At 38.6% G+C, this 21,457-nt stretch overlaps 1 protein-coding gene across 2 annotated transcripts in view; it reads left to right on the top strand.

Annotated features, from left to right (window-relative positions):
- abca5 (ATP-binding cassette, sub-family A (ABC1), member 5) overlaps positions 1-21,457 on the top strand; it is a 94,130-nt gene that overhangs the window by 13,579 nt on the left and 59,094 nt on the right. For both annotated transcript variants that reach the window (XM_072558538.1, XM_072558539.1), the window contains exons 3-9: positions 3,358-3,531; positions 7,437-7,552; positions 10,531-10,757; positions 12,893-13,034; positions 14,905-15,093; positions 16,542-16,689; positions 20,405-20,582. In XM_072558538.1, the coding sequence (XP_072414639.1) occupies positions 3,358-3,531; positions 7,437-7,552; positions 10,531-10,757; positions 12,893-13,034; positions 14,905-15,093; positions 16,542-16,689; positions 20,405-20,582 (1,174 nt within the window). The remainder of the gene's footprint in view (positions 1-3,357; positions 3,532-7,436; positions 7,553-10,530; positions 10,758-12,892; positions 13,035-14,904; positions 15,094-16,541; positions 16,690-20,404; positions 20,583-21,457) is intronic.

Below are 21,457 nucleotides of genomic sequence, written 5' to 3'. Positions count from 1 at the left end.
AAAGGGGGGAATACTTAAGTTGTTTGGCCCTTGTGAGAAACTCACCCCTTCTTGCCACTTTATGAATTAAAGTCTTGATGAAAGATTCCATAGGGGACTTTCTTGACTTATCATCAGTCATTCATTAATGATCACTTAATAGTCTCAACTCACCATATTCCCAATTATATGTTTTCCCAGTGGGTCAAAAACATGTTCCTATTTCTCAGCTGTGAAATGAGGGCAATTTGTCTGCCAGGTTGGTGGGCTCCATTACCCCAATTTGGGAGTACTCAGACATTCTTGATGTGTTGGGGGCAAGGTGATAGCCACTGAAAGCCACCTCCCCCACTCCTTGCCTCTGACCCTATCTCCCTGTGACCCCCACCCTGCAACAGGGCTATACAAATTATTTAGCATTTGCTACTGGATCGTCTGTGATAAAATCTTATGCCTGTATTCATTTTTTGTATTGAGCAAGTCAGCAACCTATGGTTGGTAACATTTACAGACTTTGGCAACATTACATTCTGTCTTGGAATAAGGGAAGGATCTGTTGCAAGGTTTTTGATAGGTTACACAGGACAGATCACAGAAGAGGAGTTCAAAGAAGACAGGTAATGTATGATACTGTCAGCTATTGGAGAAGAAGACAGAAACTTCATGTTAGGGAGTACTGCTGATACCTGTACTGTTCAGATATTCAGGTTTTATGTAGTGAGTGTTCAGGAAAATGCTGAGATGTGCAAGGACTCAGAAGAAGCCATGTGCAACTAATAGCTCAGTACAGTGAGTGTGGGAATTGAAAAGTCCATAAGCAATATTTTCTGGATGCAAATGATCAGACCTCAGAAATATCCAGGAGTAGTACTGTCTTGGCTAAGCTTGATGTTTGCGAAATGTTGGAGTTCTGCCTGTGAGGGCAACAGTTTTCAGGATCCAGGGAGCACAGACCTGGCTAAGGAAGTTGATTGACCATAACTGGAGCAATCATTGAGGCAATCCATGGCACTCAATGGAGTGATTCTTGAGAACGAGGCTGAAAGCTAGATTGTCAAAAGTGAAGGATTGTGATCCCTTGTGAAGTTTAATGAGATTTAATGACTTATAGTGTCATTCCTTTAAGAGGGGAGTTGTTGAGAAATATGTAGGATCCATCTAGATTACATTTGCTAATTGATGCACTCTGTGGTGTTTTCAGTCACAGTCTGTGATCCATATTTGCCATAGGTTCATTTTGAGTGTTAGAAACACTGTCTGACATTATATAGTAATGTTAATTAACATTTATTTCAAATTATGAAATCTTGCGGCTTTATTCTCTTATTAAGTCTCCTGGATCTATTTTATTTATTTTATTTGATTTATTTTAAAGCTAAAAGTTACTGGTCCCCAGCCAGATTGTAACATCAATGCCACTGCCTGATCCAGGATTAAGACATTCCTAAGGAGTAAACCTGGGATGGCAGAGCTTAGACTGATGTCTGATTAGTCATTTAGGATGCTAGTATCAAGGTCTGCATTAGCCTTGAAACTCACCTACGCTTCCCTGTTAGTTCTTAAGTGCTGATTGGTGTGTGATTGGGTGATTTGTCTCAGCAGTTGCATAGCCTCTTAGTCATCACACAACACACCCATTCCCAGACTGACTGAAAATGGGAAAATTATGGCTAGTAATTTTGCTGGCCTCTCTGTGGGATATTAATGCAAAATCGATTACTTTGTTTTTGCAGTTAATAGCATTACTTGCTTTGATAATGCAGTTGAATTATTGTAATGACTAAAAAGTGACAAAATTAGCTTTCTTATATATTAAATTATATTTTACAGCTTAGTTCCCAAAATGGTTCACTAGATCATTATTTTACCATCTTTTAGGTGGGTAGGCCTAGATTGTATTTAAAATATATAATTATTATCAAGTTGGTTTGTTTTATTCAATCATGGGACTTACAGCATTTATTACCTATCCTTAATTGCACTTGAGAAGATGGTGGTGGGCTGCCCTCTTGAACCATGGGAAGAGTAGTTATACCATTGTGCTTTTAAGAAAGGAATTTCAGGATTTTGACCTAGCAACATTGAAGGAACTGTGATATAGTTCCAAGTGGACAGGGTGGCTTGGAGGACAACTTGCAGTAGATGACGTACTAATATGTCTGTTGCCCTTGTCCTTTGAGCTGGAGGTCACAGGTTTGGAAGAGGTTTGTTTGTTTTATTCATTCACGGGATGTGGGCATTGCTGACTATGTCAGCATTTATTACTCATCCCTAATTTTCCACAAAACAATTAAGAGTCAATCACATTCTTGTTGGTCTGGAGTGATGTAGTAACTCCTGAGACCGATAAGGATGGCTGTTTCCTTCTCTGAAGGGCATTAGTGAACCAGATTGGGATTTGCAACAATTGGCAATGGATTCATGGTCATTATTACACTCTTAATTCTAAACTTTTATTGAATTAAAATTCCACCAACTGCCATGGAGGGATTTGAACCCAAATCCCCAGAACATTACTTGAGCCTCTAGATTACCAGTCTAGTGACAAAATCACTAAGCCATCACCTTCCCTTGAAAGAACTTTCAGTACCTGCAATACACCTTGTAGATGGAACACTCTACTGTCACTGCATGTCGTTGGCAGAGAGAGTGAGTGTTGAAGATACGAATGATGTTCCAATCATGTAGGATGCTTTGTCTTGGAAAATGTTGAGTTTCTTGAGTGTTGTTGGATCTGCAATCATCCATGCGTGTGGAAAGTATTCTATCACACTCCTGAGTTGTGCCTTGTGGATGGTGAATAGGCTTTGGCTGATAGTTGAGTTTCCTCTGACCTGATTTTCTAACAATGTTATTTATATGGCTGGTTCAGTTCAGTTTCTGTCAGTGATAGCCCCTAGGATATTGCTAGTGGGTGATTTAATAATGGCAATGCAATTCAATGTCAAAAGGTGATGGTTAGATTCTCTCTTATTGGAGATGGTCATTGCCTTGCATTTGTGTGTTATGAATGATAGCCCAAGCCCAAGTCTGGATGCTGTCTAGGTCTTGTTGCATTTGAACATAGTCTGTTTCAATATCTGTGGTGTCATAAATGTTGCTGAACATTGAGTAGTCATCAATGAAAGGCTCCTCTTCTAGTTTCATGATGGAGGGAAAGTCATTGATGAAGTAGTTGAAGTTGATTGGGCTTGGTACATTACCCCATTGAAGTCCTGCAGATATGTCCTAAGATGAGATGATTGGAAAGAACGTCGCAACTGTTTCATCATCAAAGCATTCTTGAATGAGGAAGCCATGTTAAGAAGTGTTACAGAGCTGAGTTTTTACTGTAATCATATTAATGACATAACAGTTGATAATTTTTTCTCATTTTAGAAATGGCACCTTACGGATTCAAAGATGAACAAGCAATGGAACAAGCTTGCTGTTCACATACCTCTAGACCATTGTTGGGAGTTTCGTTCATCAATTCTTTCTCTTATCAACTTCGGTATCCCTACAATAAAGTTCCACGTACCAATGAAAGGATTGACTTCATCGATGAGAAAGGTGACATGACTGAAAGTGCTTTTTTTTCTGCCTCCCTACCTCTCTTTTTTTTCCTGTAGGCTCTTCTAGAAGTCCGTCTCTTTGACAAATATTTTAACCATCCCACATCATATTTTTAATTCAGTTTTTGTCCATTCGTGCTTCTATATTAAAAGCTATGCAAAAGCCACAAAACCATATAAATACAAGTTGCTGTCAAAAAAGGAAATATTGTGAAGGATACATTTTCTTCCTTTACAGTTGATTCCTGCAAAGAATCTTGCATGATGTTAACATTTTCCAGGGAAAATGTTGAATTAAGTTGCCCTCAGCTGTAAAAAAGGATACTGGGAAAATGTAATGAAATCAAGAATTACCATTGAAAGTTACTTGATTGTGTTTGAGAGTGGCATGTCACTGGTTGTGTACCTGATGGAGGTGTGTTCAGTCTGCTGTGAATTATGTGCACATCAGCTGATAACTGCTAAAGAACCTTAACTGATGAGACTAACCCTGAATTCAGGAACTGTGGTTGGGATCCAATTTAGATGTGCTGCTCTGAAGGTGTTATGGCATTGAAATATAGTTCATTTTCTTTACATCTTGAAATCTGTTAGATAAACACTGGTTGTAAGTCTGGTCCAATTCTCCAAACAATAGAAAAAGCAAACTTAATGGAGTTAAGTCCATTTTATTCATCTGGGTTTATGATGTAACTCATTACCTTGTATGTCATGTGGGCTAGCTTTTGGCTTTAACTTAATTCTTGTCATTAGCATTGTATTATTCGTCTTGTTTTCTCATTTCGGCTTCACAATTTACAACCGTTATATTCACGTTAAGATTAATTTATTTCAGTAAAGGTATATGTTAAAAATGACAAATATGGATATGACTGTTGTAATGATTTGACTGGTCGCAGGGTGTAAATATACATTGTAGTTGCTACTTTTACCGCGTTTTCTGAAAGGGACAGTTGTTTCTTGCCCTTGCTTTGGTGGCATATCTTGGATCTAACTCAGCTGTTAAAGCACAATGGGAAGGGGGATAATTTTGATGATGGTCAAATGATTTCTGCAGGTGGAGGATGATTATGGTACCCACATGTCTACATTCAGAATAAAACCTATAAGTAACTAGATTTGCAGCTGCATCATTACATTCCAAGTCATGAGCATGCATAAGTTTCCACAGAAATCTGTCTTGTATCCTCTTTCTATCTGTGAAATCTATGTGAATTTTGTGTCCATGAGACCATAAGATCATAAGATACAGGATCAGAATTAGGCCATTCGGTTCATTGAGTCTGCTCCATCATTCACTCGTGGCTGATTTGTTTCTCAACCTCATTCTTCTGCCTTTCCCTTGTAGCCCTTGATCCCCTTACTAATCAAGGACCTATCTATCTCTCTCTGAAGACATTCAATGATTTGGCCTGAACGGCAATGAATTATGCAGTCATCTCAGTTCTAAACTTTCTCTTCATTCTGAGGCTGTTGGTCCTAGATCTCTCTTACTAGAGAAAAAGTCTCCATTTGTACTCTATCCAGGCATCTCAGTATTCTGTAAGTTTCAATGACATCCCCTGTCAACTTCCTCAACTCCATCGAGTACAGATCTACAGTCCTAAACCACTCCTCATATGACAAGCCCTTCTTTCCTGGGATCATTCTTGTAAACCTCCTCTGGACACCTCCAACACAAACACATTCTTTGTTAGATACGAAGCCTAAAACTGCTTACATTATTTCTAATGCGATCTGATCAGAGTCAGCTTGAGCAGCACATCCTTGCTCTTGTGTTCTAGTCCCCTTGATAGGAATTCTAACATTGCATTCGCCTTCATAACTGAAAGCTGAACCTGTGTGTTAACCCTAAGAGAATCCTGAACTCGGACTCCTAAGTCCCTTTGTGATTCAGATTTCAGATAACATGAATAGTTGTTGTCCCAAAACTGACCTCTGTGGAACTGCACTGTTCAGCAGCTGGTATCCTGAAATAGACCCTCCCACTAATCTTTACTACATAGTATGCATTTTCTTTTGCTTTTATGTTGCTCCGACTTTCTTTGTCAGCTATGTTGCCTCATCCTCCCCTTGGTATGTTTTTTCTTCCATGGGATATTTTTGCTCTGTCCCCCCAATTACCCCGAAACTCCTCCCATTGCTGCTCCACCATCTTCTCTGCTAGCTCTCTTCCAGTCAACTCTGATCAGCTCCTCCCTCATGTCTTTGTAGTTACCTTTACTCAGTTCTAATACCTGAATCCAGCTCCTCTGTCTCAAACTGTAGGGCGAATTCTATCATATTACGGCCACTATCCTGTAATGGGGTCCTTCACCTTCACCAACATTATACATCACCAAATCCAGAATAACCTGTTCCCTAATGGGTTGGACACAGACTGCTCCAAAAATCCATCTCGGCTATGCCTGAAGTTAGATTGCTGATCTTTTACATACTCTGTGTCCTATTATTTTCTTCTGGAAACTTTAATAAGCTCTCCTGAGTTCTCCCCCATTTTAACTTGTTTAAAGTTCTTGTGTCCACTCTATTTAACCTTTCCACTAGGATCCTGGATTCAAATTGGTTCAGGTGACACCCATCCCAATCATACAGTTCCTTCCTTTCCCGGTACTGATGCCCGTGCCTTACAAAATGAAACCCCTCTTTATCATAGCATTGTTTAGCTGAGTTTCTTGATTAATAGTCGAGATAGTACGACTAGATCATCGCCTCCCATGTAATTTAACGAATGACTACCAGTTTATGCTTCAGTTTAGAGTCATAGAGATGTACATCATGGAAACAGACCCTTCGGTCCAACCCGTCCATGCTGACCAGATATCCCAAACCAACCTAGTCCCACCTGCCAGCACCCGGCCCATATCCCTCCAAACCCTTCCTATTCATATACCCATCCAAATGCCTCTTAAATGCAGCAATTGTACCAGCCTCCACCACAGTTTCTGGAAGCTCATTCCATATATGTACCACCCTTTGCGTGAAAAAGTTACCCCTTAGGTCTCTTTTATATCTTTCCCCACTCACCCTAAACCTATGCTCTCTAGTTCTGGACTCCCCAACCCCAGGGAAAAGACTTTGTCTATTTATCCTATCTATGCACCTCATAATTTTGTAAACCTCTATAAGGTCACCCCTCAGCCTCCGACGCTCCAGGGAAAACAGCCCCAGCCTTTGCAGCCTCTCCCTGTAGCTCAGATCCTCCAACACTGGCAACATCCTTGTAAATCTTTTCTGAACCCTTTCAAGTTTCACAACACCTTTCCGATAAGAAGGAGACCAGAATTGCACGCAATATTCCAACAGTGGCCTGACCAATGTCCTGTACAGCTGCAACATGACCTCCCAACTCCTGTACTCAGTACTCTGACCAATAAAGGAAAGCATACCAAATGCCTTCTTCACTATCCTATCTACCTGTGACTCCACTTTCCAGGAGCTATGAACCTGCACTCCAATGTCTCTTTGTTCAGCAACACTCCCTAGGACCTTACCATTAAGTGTATAAGTCCTGCTAAAATTTGCTTTCCCAAAATGCAACACCTCGCAGTTTGTTGGTTAAAAATTTCTGGTTGTCTAACATTTTTATCTGTTAACTACATTTAGATTTCTAAGTGTCCATAAGATACTCATTTTCATGTAAAATGTAATAACTTTGTCAAGCGTACATTCTTCAGTTTTGTTTTCCTTTTACTGGTTTAAACTTAAGTCTTTAGAATTGGGCACCAAATATAAACTCAATAAAACTGCCCTTGCTGCATGTGGTAATATACATGTATGTAGAAAAATCTTTTTAGTTTAGAAAATAGTGATAGAAAAATTAAATGCTCTGAGTAATTTTGATTATATGAAAATATTGTTACTTCATATTAAAAAGATTGTCTTCTAATAAATTTATCCCAGCAAGTTGCCGTTTGGATTCTGCCTCCTTAAGTCAACTGAAGGACTGTCCTGGTGCATTGTACCTCTTATCAGGATTTGCAACAATACAAAAACATATTGATGTTGCCATCATTAAGGTTAGTCTAAAGTAAATAAGTTGAGTCAAAAGCTTGCATAAGGTGAAAGGTCTAGTGTCTGATAGATTGCAGAAAACCTTGGAAACTAACATCCTTATATTACACTTGGATGTAATGATGTGTAATGAGTGCTGTTATGCATAATATATAATGAACCAAAGAAAACTTACAATTGGCTAATAGTCTAAAACCCAATCCATTGATTAAATATTACTTGACCATAAATATGGAACCTTAATATGACAGACTTTGCACAAGATTTGTTCATAAACTAAAGTTTATTTTAACATAAGTAAGTAAATTTTAAAACTAAATCAGTGTAATAGAAATTACTTTTTCAACAAAAACAGAAATTGCAGGAAAAATTCAGAAGGTCTGGCAGCATCTATGGGAAGAAAGCAGAGTTAATATTCAAGTCCTTTGACTCTTCATCAGAACTGAGTTGATCACCTAATTTTGATTTGATTTGATTTATTATTGTCACATGTACTGCGATATAGTGAAAAGTATTGTTTTGTGTGCTGTCCAGGCAAATCAAAGTACCCTGATGTATTATTTAAGGTATAAAACGGATTTCAGAATATTTTTAAACTTGTTTGTATTTCTGGAAATTATCTAAGAATTTCACACATTTAATACAGTGAAAAGGACCTAAGTTTCTCGCAGGAGCATTTCAAACAAGTTTTATCAGTATCACATAATAGATACTTAATATTAAGCCAGATGACCAAAAGCTTGGTCAAAAATGTCAGTTTTGGGAAGATTGTACAAGGGAAAAGAGATAAGAAAGCAGAAAAGTTTCAAGAGTGAATTCCAGAGCTTAACATTATGGAGGTTCAAAGTGTGGTTGATAATGATAGATCAACTGAGTTCTTTGCACTTACTAGGTTGGAATTGCCGAATTAAGAATAGGCCTCAATTATCTCGGATATTTTTCAGAGACCTCAGATGTCTCAGTAAAACTACTGGTAGTTACAGAGTTAGAAAATCAAGGTGAAGAAGAGCTTGGAAACAAGAATGAGAATTTTTGAAATTGATTTGTTGCTTGACCTGGAGCCAATGTAGGTCAGAGAGGACTGCGGTGTTAGGTAACTTCATGTAGAATGTGAATAGTAAGGGTTTTGTGTTGTCTCAAGTTTATGGACAATAAGAAAGGGAGGCTAATCAGGAGTGTGTTAGAACAGTCAGGTTTACAGGTAATGATGTAACGAAAAGAATTTCAACAGCAGATGAGCTAAGTCAAGGCAGAGTTGGATCATGTTATGGAAGGAAATAGGCTATCTTAATGATTTTGTAGTTAAGACGGTGGAAGAACGTTGTGGTCAAATATGACAAAGCAGCAGACAATCTGGTTGAACATTACACAGCTATCAGGGAAAAATGGAGTCAGTGACTGGGGAGTGATGTTTGTGGTAAAAACAATGACTGCAGATGCTGGAAACCAGATTCTGGATTAGAGTGGTGCTGGAAAAGCACAGCAGTTCAGGCAGCATCCGAGGAGCAGGAAAATCGACATTTCAGGCAAAAGCCCTTGATGTTTGTGGCAGGGTCCAAAGACAATATTTAATTGGAAGACATTTCTGTTGATCCAGAACTTGATGATGGACAAATATAGCAGAAATTAAGAAATACGAAGGGTCAAACAATGCAGTGCCGGATACCACCAGCATAAATTAGACATTCACAATGCTTTCAGTTGATATATCTGGCACATAGGTGAGAAATCAGAGGAGACAAAGGGCAAATCCTTAACAGGCATCAGAGGTATTGGAATTTGGATGGGGGTTAGCCATTTCAAATGATTCTTTAGCCTGTACAGGTAGAATTTGAATAGTTGAATATAATCTGTCCCAACTGGTTAACAGTGAAGAAGATGGTGTGATCATTCATGAAAAACAATGCAGACAGGTTTAGAAGGTTGAGGAGGAATACCTTACCATTGTCACAGTCGCAAATGTATTTTGTAATGGAACCAATTGGCAACAAGTGTTTCACAAGGTGTAAATTTGCAATACTAGGTTGTCTGAGTTGTTGTATTGAATTGACAAAGCTTTCACATTTAATCATAGATATTATTTCCATGGCCAGAAAATGGCTGTCATTCAATATAGGTGATTATTACTCTTGTTTGTACAGTTAGCTTCTTAATGTTAGAAAAGCTTTGTTGGCTGGATGGCTAAGATAAAAGGTAGGGAGGAGGGACTTGGGGGAGGGGCGTTGGGAATGCGATAGGTGGAAGGAGGTTAAGGTGAGGGTGATAGGCCGGAGAGGAGAGGTCGGGAAGAAGATTGCAGGTCAAGAAGGCGGTGCTGAATCCGAGGGTTGGGACTGAGATAAGGTGGGGGGAGGGGAAATGAGGAAGCTGCAGGGATGAATGCAGATTTCTCCAGCTTCCTCATTTTCCCCTCCCCCCACCTTATCTCAGTCCCAACCCTCGGACTCAGCACAGCCTTCTTGACCTGCAATCTTCTTCCCCACCTCTCCTCTCCGGCCTATCACCCTCACCTTAACCTCCTTCCACCTATCGCATTCCCAACGCCCCTCCCCCAAGTCCCTCCTCCCTACCTTTTATCTTAGCCTGCTTGGCACACCTTCCTCATTCCTGAAGAAGGGCTTATGCCCGAAACGTCGATTCTCCTGCTCCTTGGATGCTGCCTGATCTGCTGCGCTTTTCCAGCAACATATTTTTCAGCTGTGATCTCCAGCATCTGCAGTCCTCACTTTCTCCCCTATGTAGTCTATTGGTCATCATTGTTAATTGTACTATGCAGCTGGGCTAAAAGCTGGATCAAATTTTGTTCACAGTCTGAATCTATTATTTTTCCAAGCATTGGAAAAAAATACAGTAACACATTTGTAAAATTGTAATTTTCTAAGTTAAAATTGAAATGATCAAAATGGATTTGTACTAGTTTTTTTTATTAAATTTCCCACGTTTCTATCTTACTATACTTAACAGCTTCCATTTCTGTTTACAGACCCAAACCAATTATTCTGTCTGGAAGGATATTCTGCCTCTACACATACAAATGATGGGCTTACCAAGTCATGTTGGTGCAGATATCTTTTCACATTTTGTCACTTCTCTCTATTTTGTTATTGCTTTTGTACCCTTTATCAATTTTCTGCTGATCAACCTTGTAACAGAAAAAAAGGAAGTGAAAGATGTGATGAAGGTGATGGGACTGTATGACTCTGCGTTCTGGTGAGCCAAAATGAGTTCTTTACTTTGTGCATTAGTTAAAATAAGTGTTATGCAAACTTTGGTACTGGTTTTCTTTTCAGAGGAACCACAAATGATAGGAAACGAAATGGTCAAAAAAGGTAGCTATACATGCTGGTATGTTTGACGTAAATCTTTTAGGCAAGGCAAGTTGCTAAAAGTGAGGTTGTTCATGTCACAGCAATGGAGACCAGGTCTTTGGAACCTGAATAAACAACTGTGCTGTCTCCTTAACTAGTCATATTGAAAGATTATAAATTTAACAGCGCAGTGACAAGGAGCAAGTGAAAATTAGAGGGGATGAATTCAATCCCAGCTAAGCTACAGAGAGATAAGTGAAGAGAAGGGAAATCATAAACCATACAGTATAGAAGAGGTCCTTTATGCATCAAGTCTACACTAAATTTCCACCAGTCCCACTTTCCAGCATTTGTTCCAGAGCCTTGAATGTTGTGACATTTCAAGTGCTCATCCAAGTACTTTTAAAGGTTGTGAAGTTACCCATCTCAACCACCCTCCCAGACTCCCACCACCCTCGGTGACCTTTTTTCCAAATCCTCTCTAAACCTTATGTCTCATCATGTTTACCCTTCAACTGAAGGTAGCAGCTGCATTCCATGCTCCTCACAACGTTACACACCTCAAAAGTTAAAAAAATTGTTTTAGATTTTACATTTTTAACATCTCCAAGAATTAAAATCTATATGACTACACAATATGTTTTATTCTTTTGTGGGGCAGCACAATGACGCAATGATTAGCACTGCTGCCTCACAGTGGCAGGGGCCCAGGTTTGATTCCACCCTTGGACGACTGTCTGTGTGGAGTTTGCACGTTCTCCCTATGTCTGTGCAGGTTAGATGGATTGGCCATGCTAAATTGCCCATAGTGTCTAGGGATGTACAGGCTAGGTGGATTATCCATGACAATTGCAGGTTATAGGGACAGGGTAGGGGTCAGGGTGGGACATCAGAAGGTTAGTGTGGACTTGTTGGGCTGAATGGCCTGCAACTGCAGTGTAGGGATTCTGTGGGGGTTAATTTTCTGTGTTAGACTGATACTTTGATAATAATTAACGCATAGCATGACTTTTAAACAGTACTTAGACCAAAATGGATAAGACTTAATTTTCTATAAGTGTTGTAATTTTTGTTCATGACTATCACACAAATGCAACAACTTAATGAGATTCAGTGTAATCCTATTGTGAGGCAGACTGTGCCATCACTTTTTTTTTGCAAAACTTACATGTTTAAGCCTAAATATGCCCATGCCTGAAATTGCTGTAATATTAGTACATAAATAACTGGCAATCCTTAAGAGTTTTCTTCAAATAGATGGTTAAAAGTTTTGAAAATTGTGATAAAGCGTCTAGATTACAAAAAATAACTCAGATTGATTACAGTCCTGAAAGTTATTTTATATGAACTTAAACTTCTTTACTCTTTTATGCTTTGTAAAAGACATGTAGATTTCTTCACTTGTCAGTATTTTTGTTTCATTGAAAATGATAGAATCAAAGAAGGAGACAGTTGAGCATTCTGTGCCTGCTAACCTTTAGATTCATCAGCTCAGCCTGATAACTGAAATCATTGTAATCCAACATGACGTCTAATTTTCAGAAGCAAGATTGAACTTGTTTTTCCAGTGGTTAAAATAAAATTCACTGAGGAAATTTAATATCATCTGGAAGTTTTTTAAGTGTTTTGAGAAAAGCAAGCCTCTGAGTTGATGGTTTCACACACCATATATAATTCAGGAAAGGCTTCTTGGGTAAAGAAAGAAGATGCATCTTGTAATGTTGGGAAAAACCTCGGTGACCAGATGATGACTGTGGCTCAAACAGCTATTAGCCAATATTTTTCTTGTTGAACAGCTTATCTTGTGTGCACAACAAAAACTGATAAACATGAGTTTCTGTGGCTGCATAACAGCAAAAGCTCTGTGCTATTGATTGATATGTTGTATAGCTTGAATGAGTAATTTTTATAAGTATCAATAAATAATATTCCCTTGAGAACATAGCATGCAAAAAGATGGAATGCCAGTTTGTAACAGGTATTCCTTATTTTCCTGCTTATGCATTGTTAATCATGGGCTAATCCTTTCATTTTCAGGCTTTCGTGGGGCTTGCTCTACATGGTTTTAATTTTCATTCTGTCCTTGCTGATGGCCGTCATTGCCACTCAGACATCTCTGTTTCCAAGAAGCAGCGTATTGATCGTCTTTCCATTGCTATTCTTGTTTGGGATTTCCATAGTAAGTCATACTCCAATTTTAATCAGTGCTGAAACGTAAACGTAAATTCAAGATTAAAATCAATGTGTTTAGTTCAGTGCATGCCCTTAATTTCAATATGACAAGTTATGCAATACGTTTTGGATAGAGTACTTTTAATTGACATGATTTGTTTTATCATTCACTGTGTCAGATTAATGAAACGTTGAAACATAGAAACTATGTGTGAGTGTCCCTTTTGACCTTTTGAACCTATTCTGCCATTCTGTGTGATCATGGCTGCTCATCTATCTCAATGCCATTTGCCCACTTTCTTTCCACTCCAGTTGATGCCTTTAACATCAAAAATATATATTTTTCTTTCTTGAATATATTCAGTAACCTGGCCTCCGCAGCCTTGGGTTCATTACCCTTTGATTGTAGACAATCTTCCTCATCTCACTCCTAAATGGAGCCTTGTATTCTGCGACTGAGACTTCTGGTTCTAGACTCAAAATCAGGGAAAACATTCTCCCTGCACCTTATCTGTCTAAGTTTCTATCAGATCCCTTCTCATCCTTCTAAATGCTAGTGAATACAGGTCCAAACTAGCTCAGGTGAAGCTAGGTCTTTTGCACTGAGACTAAGCTGGAACAATGAGAGGGGTTTGCCACTAATGGGATGCTATTGTCAAGCCAGAAAGGTGTTTTGCCTATCAAATGAAAGAATAATGTGGTACAGAATCTCAGTGGTAGAGTGATGCTTGGTGTGTAGATCGCATACCCCAGAGGGACTGACCGAATGTATCTATTTGGCTGTTTGTAATAAAAAAAGGTAGTGACCAGCTGTCTGACCAGTCTGTGTTTGCAAAATTTAAAGTACACTGTTCAACTTGTGACTCTGGCATTTGGGTAACATTTGCTAAATAATCTTGAGTGTACAAAGAATCATGTTGACAACCAATTTAAGATTGTCAGTCAGACTCACACTGCACTGCACTTGTGTGTACTGGCAGCTAAATATGAGTACGTGGGATCCTGTTCTTTGTAGACAGAAAAACATGGACACACATTGCAAGTGTTTCAAGTCAACGAAAGAAATGCCTGTCGTTCTCTGGACCTTGACCAGTTAGAGTCAACCTGCCTGGCTTAAAATTTAAACAAGACTTGGCAGTTAACTGTCAATCATCAACTAACTCATGTATCCTGCATGGCGGCATATCCATTTATCAAGGTCTACATGCCAGCCAATTATCACTCTCCTTTCATATTGTATAAATGTTGTTTTCACTTTATAATTGTATTCTTGTGAACTACCCTGATGAATGCAAGATGAAAAACTTTGACAAAATTTGTCTTTTTCATAAGCACTCAAGTGTGTATCATTCTTCAGAGAGTTGATTCATATTGGCCAAGCATGATTTCCCCCTTTGAAACTCCCATTGACTGACTCCTCTTATGTGTTATAGTTGCTAGATATTCCACTATTACTTGAGTAAACACTCCACTTTGTTTTTTACTGCTGATGAAAAGCTGACAGGTTTACACTCTTTGGCTTGATTTTGTTCCCTTCCTAAAAACAAAGTAATAATATAGGCTGTACTCTGATTAGTGTCACTTACTGATTTTTAAAAAAAATAACTATGTATAAATATATATATATGTTGTCTGTATTTCTGAGCTTGTTTTACTATGCATGGATGTAACCATTCTGGACTAAGAGCTACATAGATTTTTACAAATTTAACTTACAAATATTTTGGAAGGGATGGACTTGATTGGTCAATTAGCATTTTTTTGTGCTCTGATTTCTTTGTACATACGTGTAATGGATTGAAAAAGTTAGATCACAGTAAGAGAAACTCAAGTCAAAATGGACCATAACTTTAAAATGTAAATCTTTTCTTTTACAGATTCCCTTTTCATTTTTGTTGACTCCGCTTTTTAAGAATCAGAAGATTGCTGGTTTGGTTGGATCCTTAATGCTCATGGGTTTTGGATTGTTTAGCCTTCCTACAATCCTGGTCAGAGACTTTCCAGTGTCTGCTGTGTGGGGACTATGTGTATTTTCCCCTAGTGCCTTAGCCATTGGAATTGCACAGGTATTCAGATGCAGGAAACTGATTTTGTTGGGCAGATATGGTTAATCACTCCATTTATTCACCAGAATTTCCCACACCTTACTCACTAGCCATTGCATCATTCTTGCTATCTTTAACAGGAGTTGGATTTGAAAATTTAAATGAAGTCAGGCTTAACGTGGCTTTTGCCACACAATGCTATGGGCATTGGTGTATCTCACATTCACCGTGAAAGGAGCCTAGTTAAAAGCAGAACGTAAAACTAATGATCCTGCTTCTTTTAATGTTTATTGTTGTACTGAATGATATTGTGTTAAAGTCCTTAATCTCATTGTGTAAAATGGGAATACAATCGGTTCTTTTAATTTCAGCTATTTTTCTACTTTTCAAAAAATGTTGGGCTGGGTTTTGGGCAAAATTAACATTGAAGCTAACAAACTGTTGACTAGCATTAGGTGATTTGCGTACACCAATTTCAAAACTATCATATGATATTATCTATATTGTAGAATGTCAACATCAGTAATGCAGAAGGCACTTTATTAGTTAATACACCATGAGTAGCCATGATATTTTTGCTTAACTGAATTTCCATATTAAGTAGAATTTGATATTTTGCATTGTTTATTTGACTGCTTGGTCTGGCATGCAGTCTGTTCCTAGTCTTGCCTTTATCACACTGGCTACAGAGAAGCTTTTGGAGAACTAGGGTCACAAAGAGGGTGGAGTTTTCTCCTTCATGTTTAATTTTAGCAGATTCTCCCCTGCTACTTGGCTTTAACTGTTTATGGCCAAAACTGGTTTTATCCATGTCAAAAACAATTGATTACTTCTTCCTATATCATGCATGGCAAAACTGAGCTTGGTATTTTTGTCCTTTGGGAATTGTTTCCACCAAGTTGGTACATTATATTGGAATAATTTTTCATGAAATAAATGTGCCAGTTACTCTAGTAAAATATATTTCTCAGACCCATGAAAATGAGTTGTAAATGAAAATAATATGAACAATAATTTAATCTGTATACATTATAATTTCCCATCCATGATTTCCCCATAATTTCATTATGGAGTTGAACTGATTTTATTAGTTTTTGTTGATCTTGAATTGCAATGCTGTGTGATTTTAAAGTTTACTATCTGCTGGTACTATTAATCTTATCTAAGTTATTTCTGACATTTGGAATTTGAGTGGTTGTTTTTGGCCAAAATTGCCACTGTGTCCATTGTGTACAACATATCTTCTGGATAGACTGGCAGCTATAATAATATAAATTTGATTACTGCACTGTTGGTTGCTGTCAGTGGAAATTTTCTCTTTTTTTTCTCTTTCCTACCGCTCCGAAATCTGTTTACAAACTGATTAAATTTGTTATTTTTCTGTCGACTATGATTCACGTTGTATACAACACACTTGGCCTTACTTCTTGCTGAATTGTATTTTAATTACAACTCTTTGTTTTGGTTAGGTTGTGCTTCTTGAAGCTATCGGTGATGGTGCTCAGCCCTCAAATCTGTCAGCAAGCCCGTTCCCTTTATACATACCTCTTTTCATGTTAGTACTCGACAGTTTCCTGTATCTACTTATTGCTGTATACCTTGACCAAGTTCTCCCAGGTATGTAAATATACAAGTAAACCAGTGATTTCATCTTTCAGATACACATGAGAAACTATGTATTTAATTTGCCAGGAGGAATTACTAGCTGCAGTTCGACAACTGAAATGAAATAACTGTGGTTCGTAAATTTGTGCGTGAGTCATGATCCTTGCCAGTTTCAGAAATGTACTTCCTCCTGCAAAAGAATATTTGATTGGTCATTGTTTAAAAGTGAGAGTGTTGAAAAGGAATTATTATGTGTATTCAGTATTGAATCAGTCAGCTCTTCATTGATTAGAGAAATAGATTTTCCCTGTGTGCTGGGCTAGAACTTTACATAGAACATAGAACATAGAAAAGTACAGCGCAGTACAGGCCCTTCGGCCCTCGATGTTGCGCCAACCGAAGCCTACCTAACCTACACTAGCCCAATAACCTCCATATGCTTGTCCAATGCCCGCCCGCTTAAATGACCATAAAGAGGGAGAGTCCACCACTGCTACTGGCAGGGCATTCCATGAACTCACAACCCGCTGAGTAAAAAATCTACCCCTAACATCTGTCCTATACCTACCACCCCTTAATTTAAAGCTGTGTCCCCTAGTAACAGCTGACTCCATACGCGGAAAAAGGTTCTCACTGTCAACCCTATCTAAACCCCTAATCATCTTGTACACCTCTATAAAATCTCCCCTAAACCTTCTTTTCTCCAATGAGAAAAGTCCCAAGTGCCTCAGCCTTTCCTCATACGATCTTCCTACCATGCCAGGCAACATCCTGGTAAACCTCCTTTGCACTCGTTCCAATGCCTCCACATCCTTCCTATAGTATGGCGACCAAAACTGCACACAATACTCCAGATGAGGCCGCACCAGAGTCTTATACAACTGCAACATGACCTCAGGACTCCGGAACTCAATTCCTCTACCAATAAAGCCCAGTACACCATATGCCTTCTTCACAGCACTATTTACCTGGGTGGCAACTTTCAAAGATCTGTGTACATGGACACCAAGATCCCTCTGCTCATCCACACTACCAAGTAGTTTACCATTAGCCCAGTAATCCATCTTCTTGTTACTCCTGCCAAAGTGAATGACTTCACACTTAGCTACATTGAATTCCATTTGCCACCTTACGGCCCAGCTCTGCAATTTATCTATATCGCGCAGTAACCTGCCACATCCTTCTTCGCTGTCCACAACTCCACCGACTTTCGTGTCATCCGCAAACTTGCTCACCCAGCCTTCAAGCCCCTCCTCCAGGTCATTTATAAAAATGACAAACAGCAATGGTCCCAAAACAGATCCTTGTGGAACACCGCTAGTACCTGCGCTCCAAGATGAACCTATACCATCAACTACTACCCTCTGTCTCCTTCCAGCCAGCCAATTCCTAATCCAAACCTCTAATGCACCCTCAATGCCATACCTCCGTAGTTTTTGCATTAGCCTGCCATGGGGTACCTTATCGAATGCCTTGCTAAAATCCATGTACACCACATCTACTGCTTTACTCTCGTCCACTTCCTTGGTCACCTTCTCAAAGAATTCAATAAGTTTTGTGAGGCACGACCTGCCCTTCACAAAACCATGCTGACTATCCTTAATCACATTATTCATATCCAGATGTTCATAAATCCTATCCCTTACAATTCTCTAGAAGACTTTGCCCACAACAGAAGTGAGACTCACTGGCCTATCGTTACTCAGGCTATCCCTGCTCCCCTTCTTGAACAAGGGGACCACATTCACTATCCTCCAGTCTTCTGGCACTATTCCTGTAGACAACGACGACATAAAAATCAAGGCCAATGGCTCTGCTATCTCCTCCCTAGCTTCCCAGAGGATCCTAGGATAAATGCCATCAGGCCCAGTGGACTTATCTATTTTCATCCTTTCCAGTATTCCCCAGACCTCTTCCCTACGTACCCCAAGGCCATCCATTCTAATCACTTGTGACTCAATATTCACATCAGCAACAGTGTCCTGTTCCTGAGTGAATACTGACGAAAAGTATTGATTTAGTGTCTCACCAATCTCCTCCGCCTCCACACACAACTTCCCACTACTATCCTTGACTGGACCGATACCTACCCTAGTCATCCTTTTATTCCTGACATACCTATAGAAAGCCTTTGGGTTTTCCCTAATCCTATCAACTAAGGACTTTTCATGTCCCCTTCTCGCTGCTCTTAGCTCTCTCTTTAGATCCTTCCTGGCTACCTTATAACTCTCAATCGCCCCAACTGAACCTTCACGCCTTATCTTTACATAGGCCGCCCTCTTCCCTTTCACAAGGGATTCCAATTCCTTATTAAACCACGGCTCCCTCACAAGAACCTTTACTCCCTGCCTGACTGGTACATACTTATCAAGGACACCCATTAGCTGTTCCTTGAACAATCTCCACATATCATTTGTGTTCTTCCCTTGAAGCCTATTTTTCCAATCCATGCATCCTAAGTCATGCCTCACCGCATCATAATTTCCCTGCCCCCAGCTATAACTGTTGCCCTGCCGTGCACACTTATCCCTCTCCATCACTAGAGTAAAAGTCACTGAGTTGTGGTCACTGTCCCCGAAGTGTTCACCTACCTCCAAGTCTAACACCTGGCCTGGTTCATTACCTAGAACCAAATCCAGTATAGCCTCACCTCTTGTTGGCCTGTCTACATATTGTGTCAGGAAACCCTCCTGCACACATTGGACAAACACCGACCCATCTAACGAACTCGAGCTATAGCTTTCCCAGTCAATATCTGGGAAGTTAAAGTCCCCCATAACAACCACCCTACTACTTTCACTCTTCTCCTGAATCATCCTCGCAATACTTTCCTCTACTTCTCTTGGACTATTAGGAGGCCTGTAGAAAACTCCTAACAGGGTGACCTCACCTTTCCTATTTCTAACCTCCGCCCTCCAACTTTAGTCAACTTGAATACTTCAGATTATGTTGGTCTGAATTTTTTAAACCACTTGTTGCATGCTGTATTACTCTTGACTCACTTGTTTTGAAAGCTAAACTGGAATTTATTTTCTATGTGCTTTAAATGATCGTTATTCATTGAAATAGGAGCATTACTATAAATTAAATATTACTTGAACAATACAACCCTATTTGCAGATGAAATGCACTTACGTATCTACAGTTATGTACAGAGGATAATATCTAGGGGCATGTATGGAATACTGCAGAAATGGAATACGGCACAAGCATTACACTTCATATCTTATTGTGCTTTATACAGTCTTTCTAAAAACTGCATTGCAAAGTCATGGAGACGTACAGCAAAATTGCATTGTACAGAGCATTTTGATTTGAGTTACATGCTGAATGCAAGAGAAATATTACGTTCCTAACGAAGGATAACAAAGTAAATTAACGTTTTATTTGTCTGCTTGACCTTTTGGTGTACCTTTGCAAGTTCTATTTACTGAGTCATTGTGTGTTTTGGTATGGGTAGGCTGCATACAATTAAGTTGTTTGATTTCAAAATCTTCTTTAAAGTCCTCTATTGCATTAGAAATAGAATGTTTCAAAAACTGCACTTTCTCCCTGTTAGTCCAAGATAATTCTATCATTGCTGCTATGCTCTGTGTGATTAGTGCTTTTAATAAATATGTAGTTGTTTGATCTTTGTTTCAATAATGAAGAAATTTCATAATATTTTAGTATTTATTATTTCTCATTCAGCATATTTTTTATTAGTTACCTTTCTTTGTATATATAGGTGAATTTGGGCAACGTCAACCTTTTTTCTACTTCCTTAAACCCTCATACTGGTTCCATAAACAAAAACATTATGTTAACATTGATTCAATTAGTGAAAATGAGTTTGGCCTTGGACCTGTGTTTAATGAGGTGGTGGAAGCAGTGCCTGCAGAACTTAAAGGAAAAGAAGCAATCAGGTATGAACAGCATCTAAAAATGAACTCCTTTTGAAGTTTGACATGGTATTGAAGACCTTGCCATTTTAACTGATGGACTTCCTGGATTCTAATGTAACTGTGGCAGAACTATGCTAAGTACTCCACTTTGTGGTTTTATTGATGTCTAAGTAGATGTTAAACTGTATTATGAAGTAATGTTTTTTGGCTTGTGAATTACATTATTACACAGGCAAGATGTATAGACCTAATAGAATAATATATGCTTGGGTGCCAAAAATTGAATTACAGCAATGTCCTTATTCAATAATGTGCAAATTAATTTGCCATGAAATCTGTAAATTAGTATGCATACTGTGAGCAAAATGGTGTTCTATGTAATTGCCCCTTAACAAGAGATAACACAAGAAATCCAGTTCAATTTCCTGTTTGTTCCAAAAGGTGATAACTATCATTATGTGCAGATTAAAAGAATAAACTTACGAGCAAAGTAATACACAACTAGTTTCTGAAATTCTCAAATAATAGATGATCGGCCCACTAAGGATGAAAATGCCTTTTGGAGAACAGATTTCTTAGGTTATTTATTATAAGATAAAACTTTTGAATTAAACAAATAACTTTCATAATGTGATGGCAATATACAAATGTTAGAAAATTATTGTATGATATTTCATATGCAGTTGTCAAATAGACAGAATTGAATTAAGGTGCAAGATTCATTAGTTATCTCACTTCAAATGCCTCTGACTGAAGATATGTTAATTTTAAAGGCAAATGGATATTCAGTGTATATTGTCATTAATGATGTGATGTTCACACTTTATCTTTTACTTTATTTATCTATTAATATTTACCCCATTTACAAGTTGATCAGCAAGTAGGACAAAGATTCT

This window comes from Chiloscyllium punctatum, chromosome 39, assembly GCF_047496795.1.
Source record: "Chiloscyllium punctatum isolate Juve2018m chromosome 39, sChiPun1.3, whole genome shotgun sequence".
Taxonomy (NCBI): Eukaryota; Metazoa; Chordata; class Chondrichthyes; order Orectolobiformes; family Hemiscylliidae; genus Chiloscyllium; species Chiloscyllium punctatum.
The sequence above is the reverse complement of the archived record's forward strand: the minus strand, read 5'-3'. Positions and strand labels throughout refer to the sequence as shown.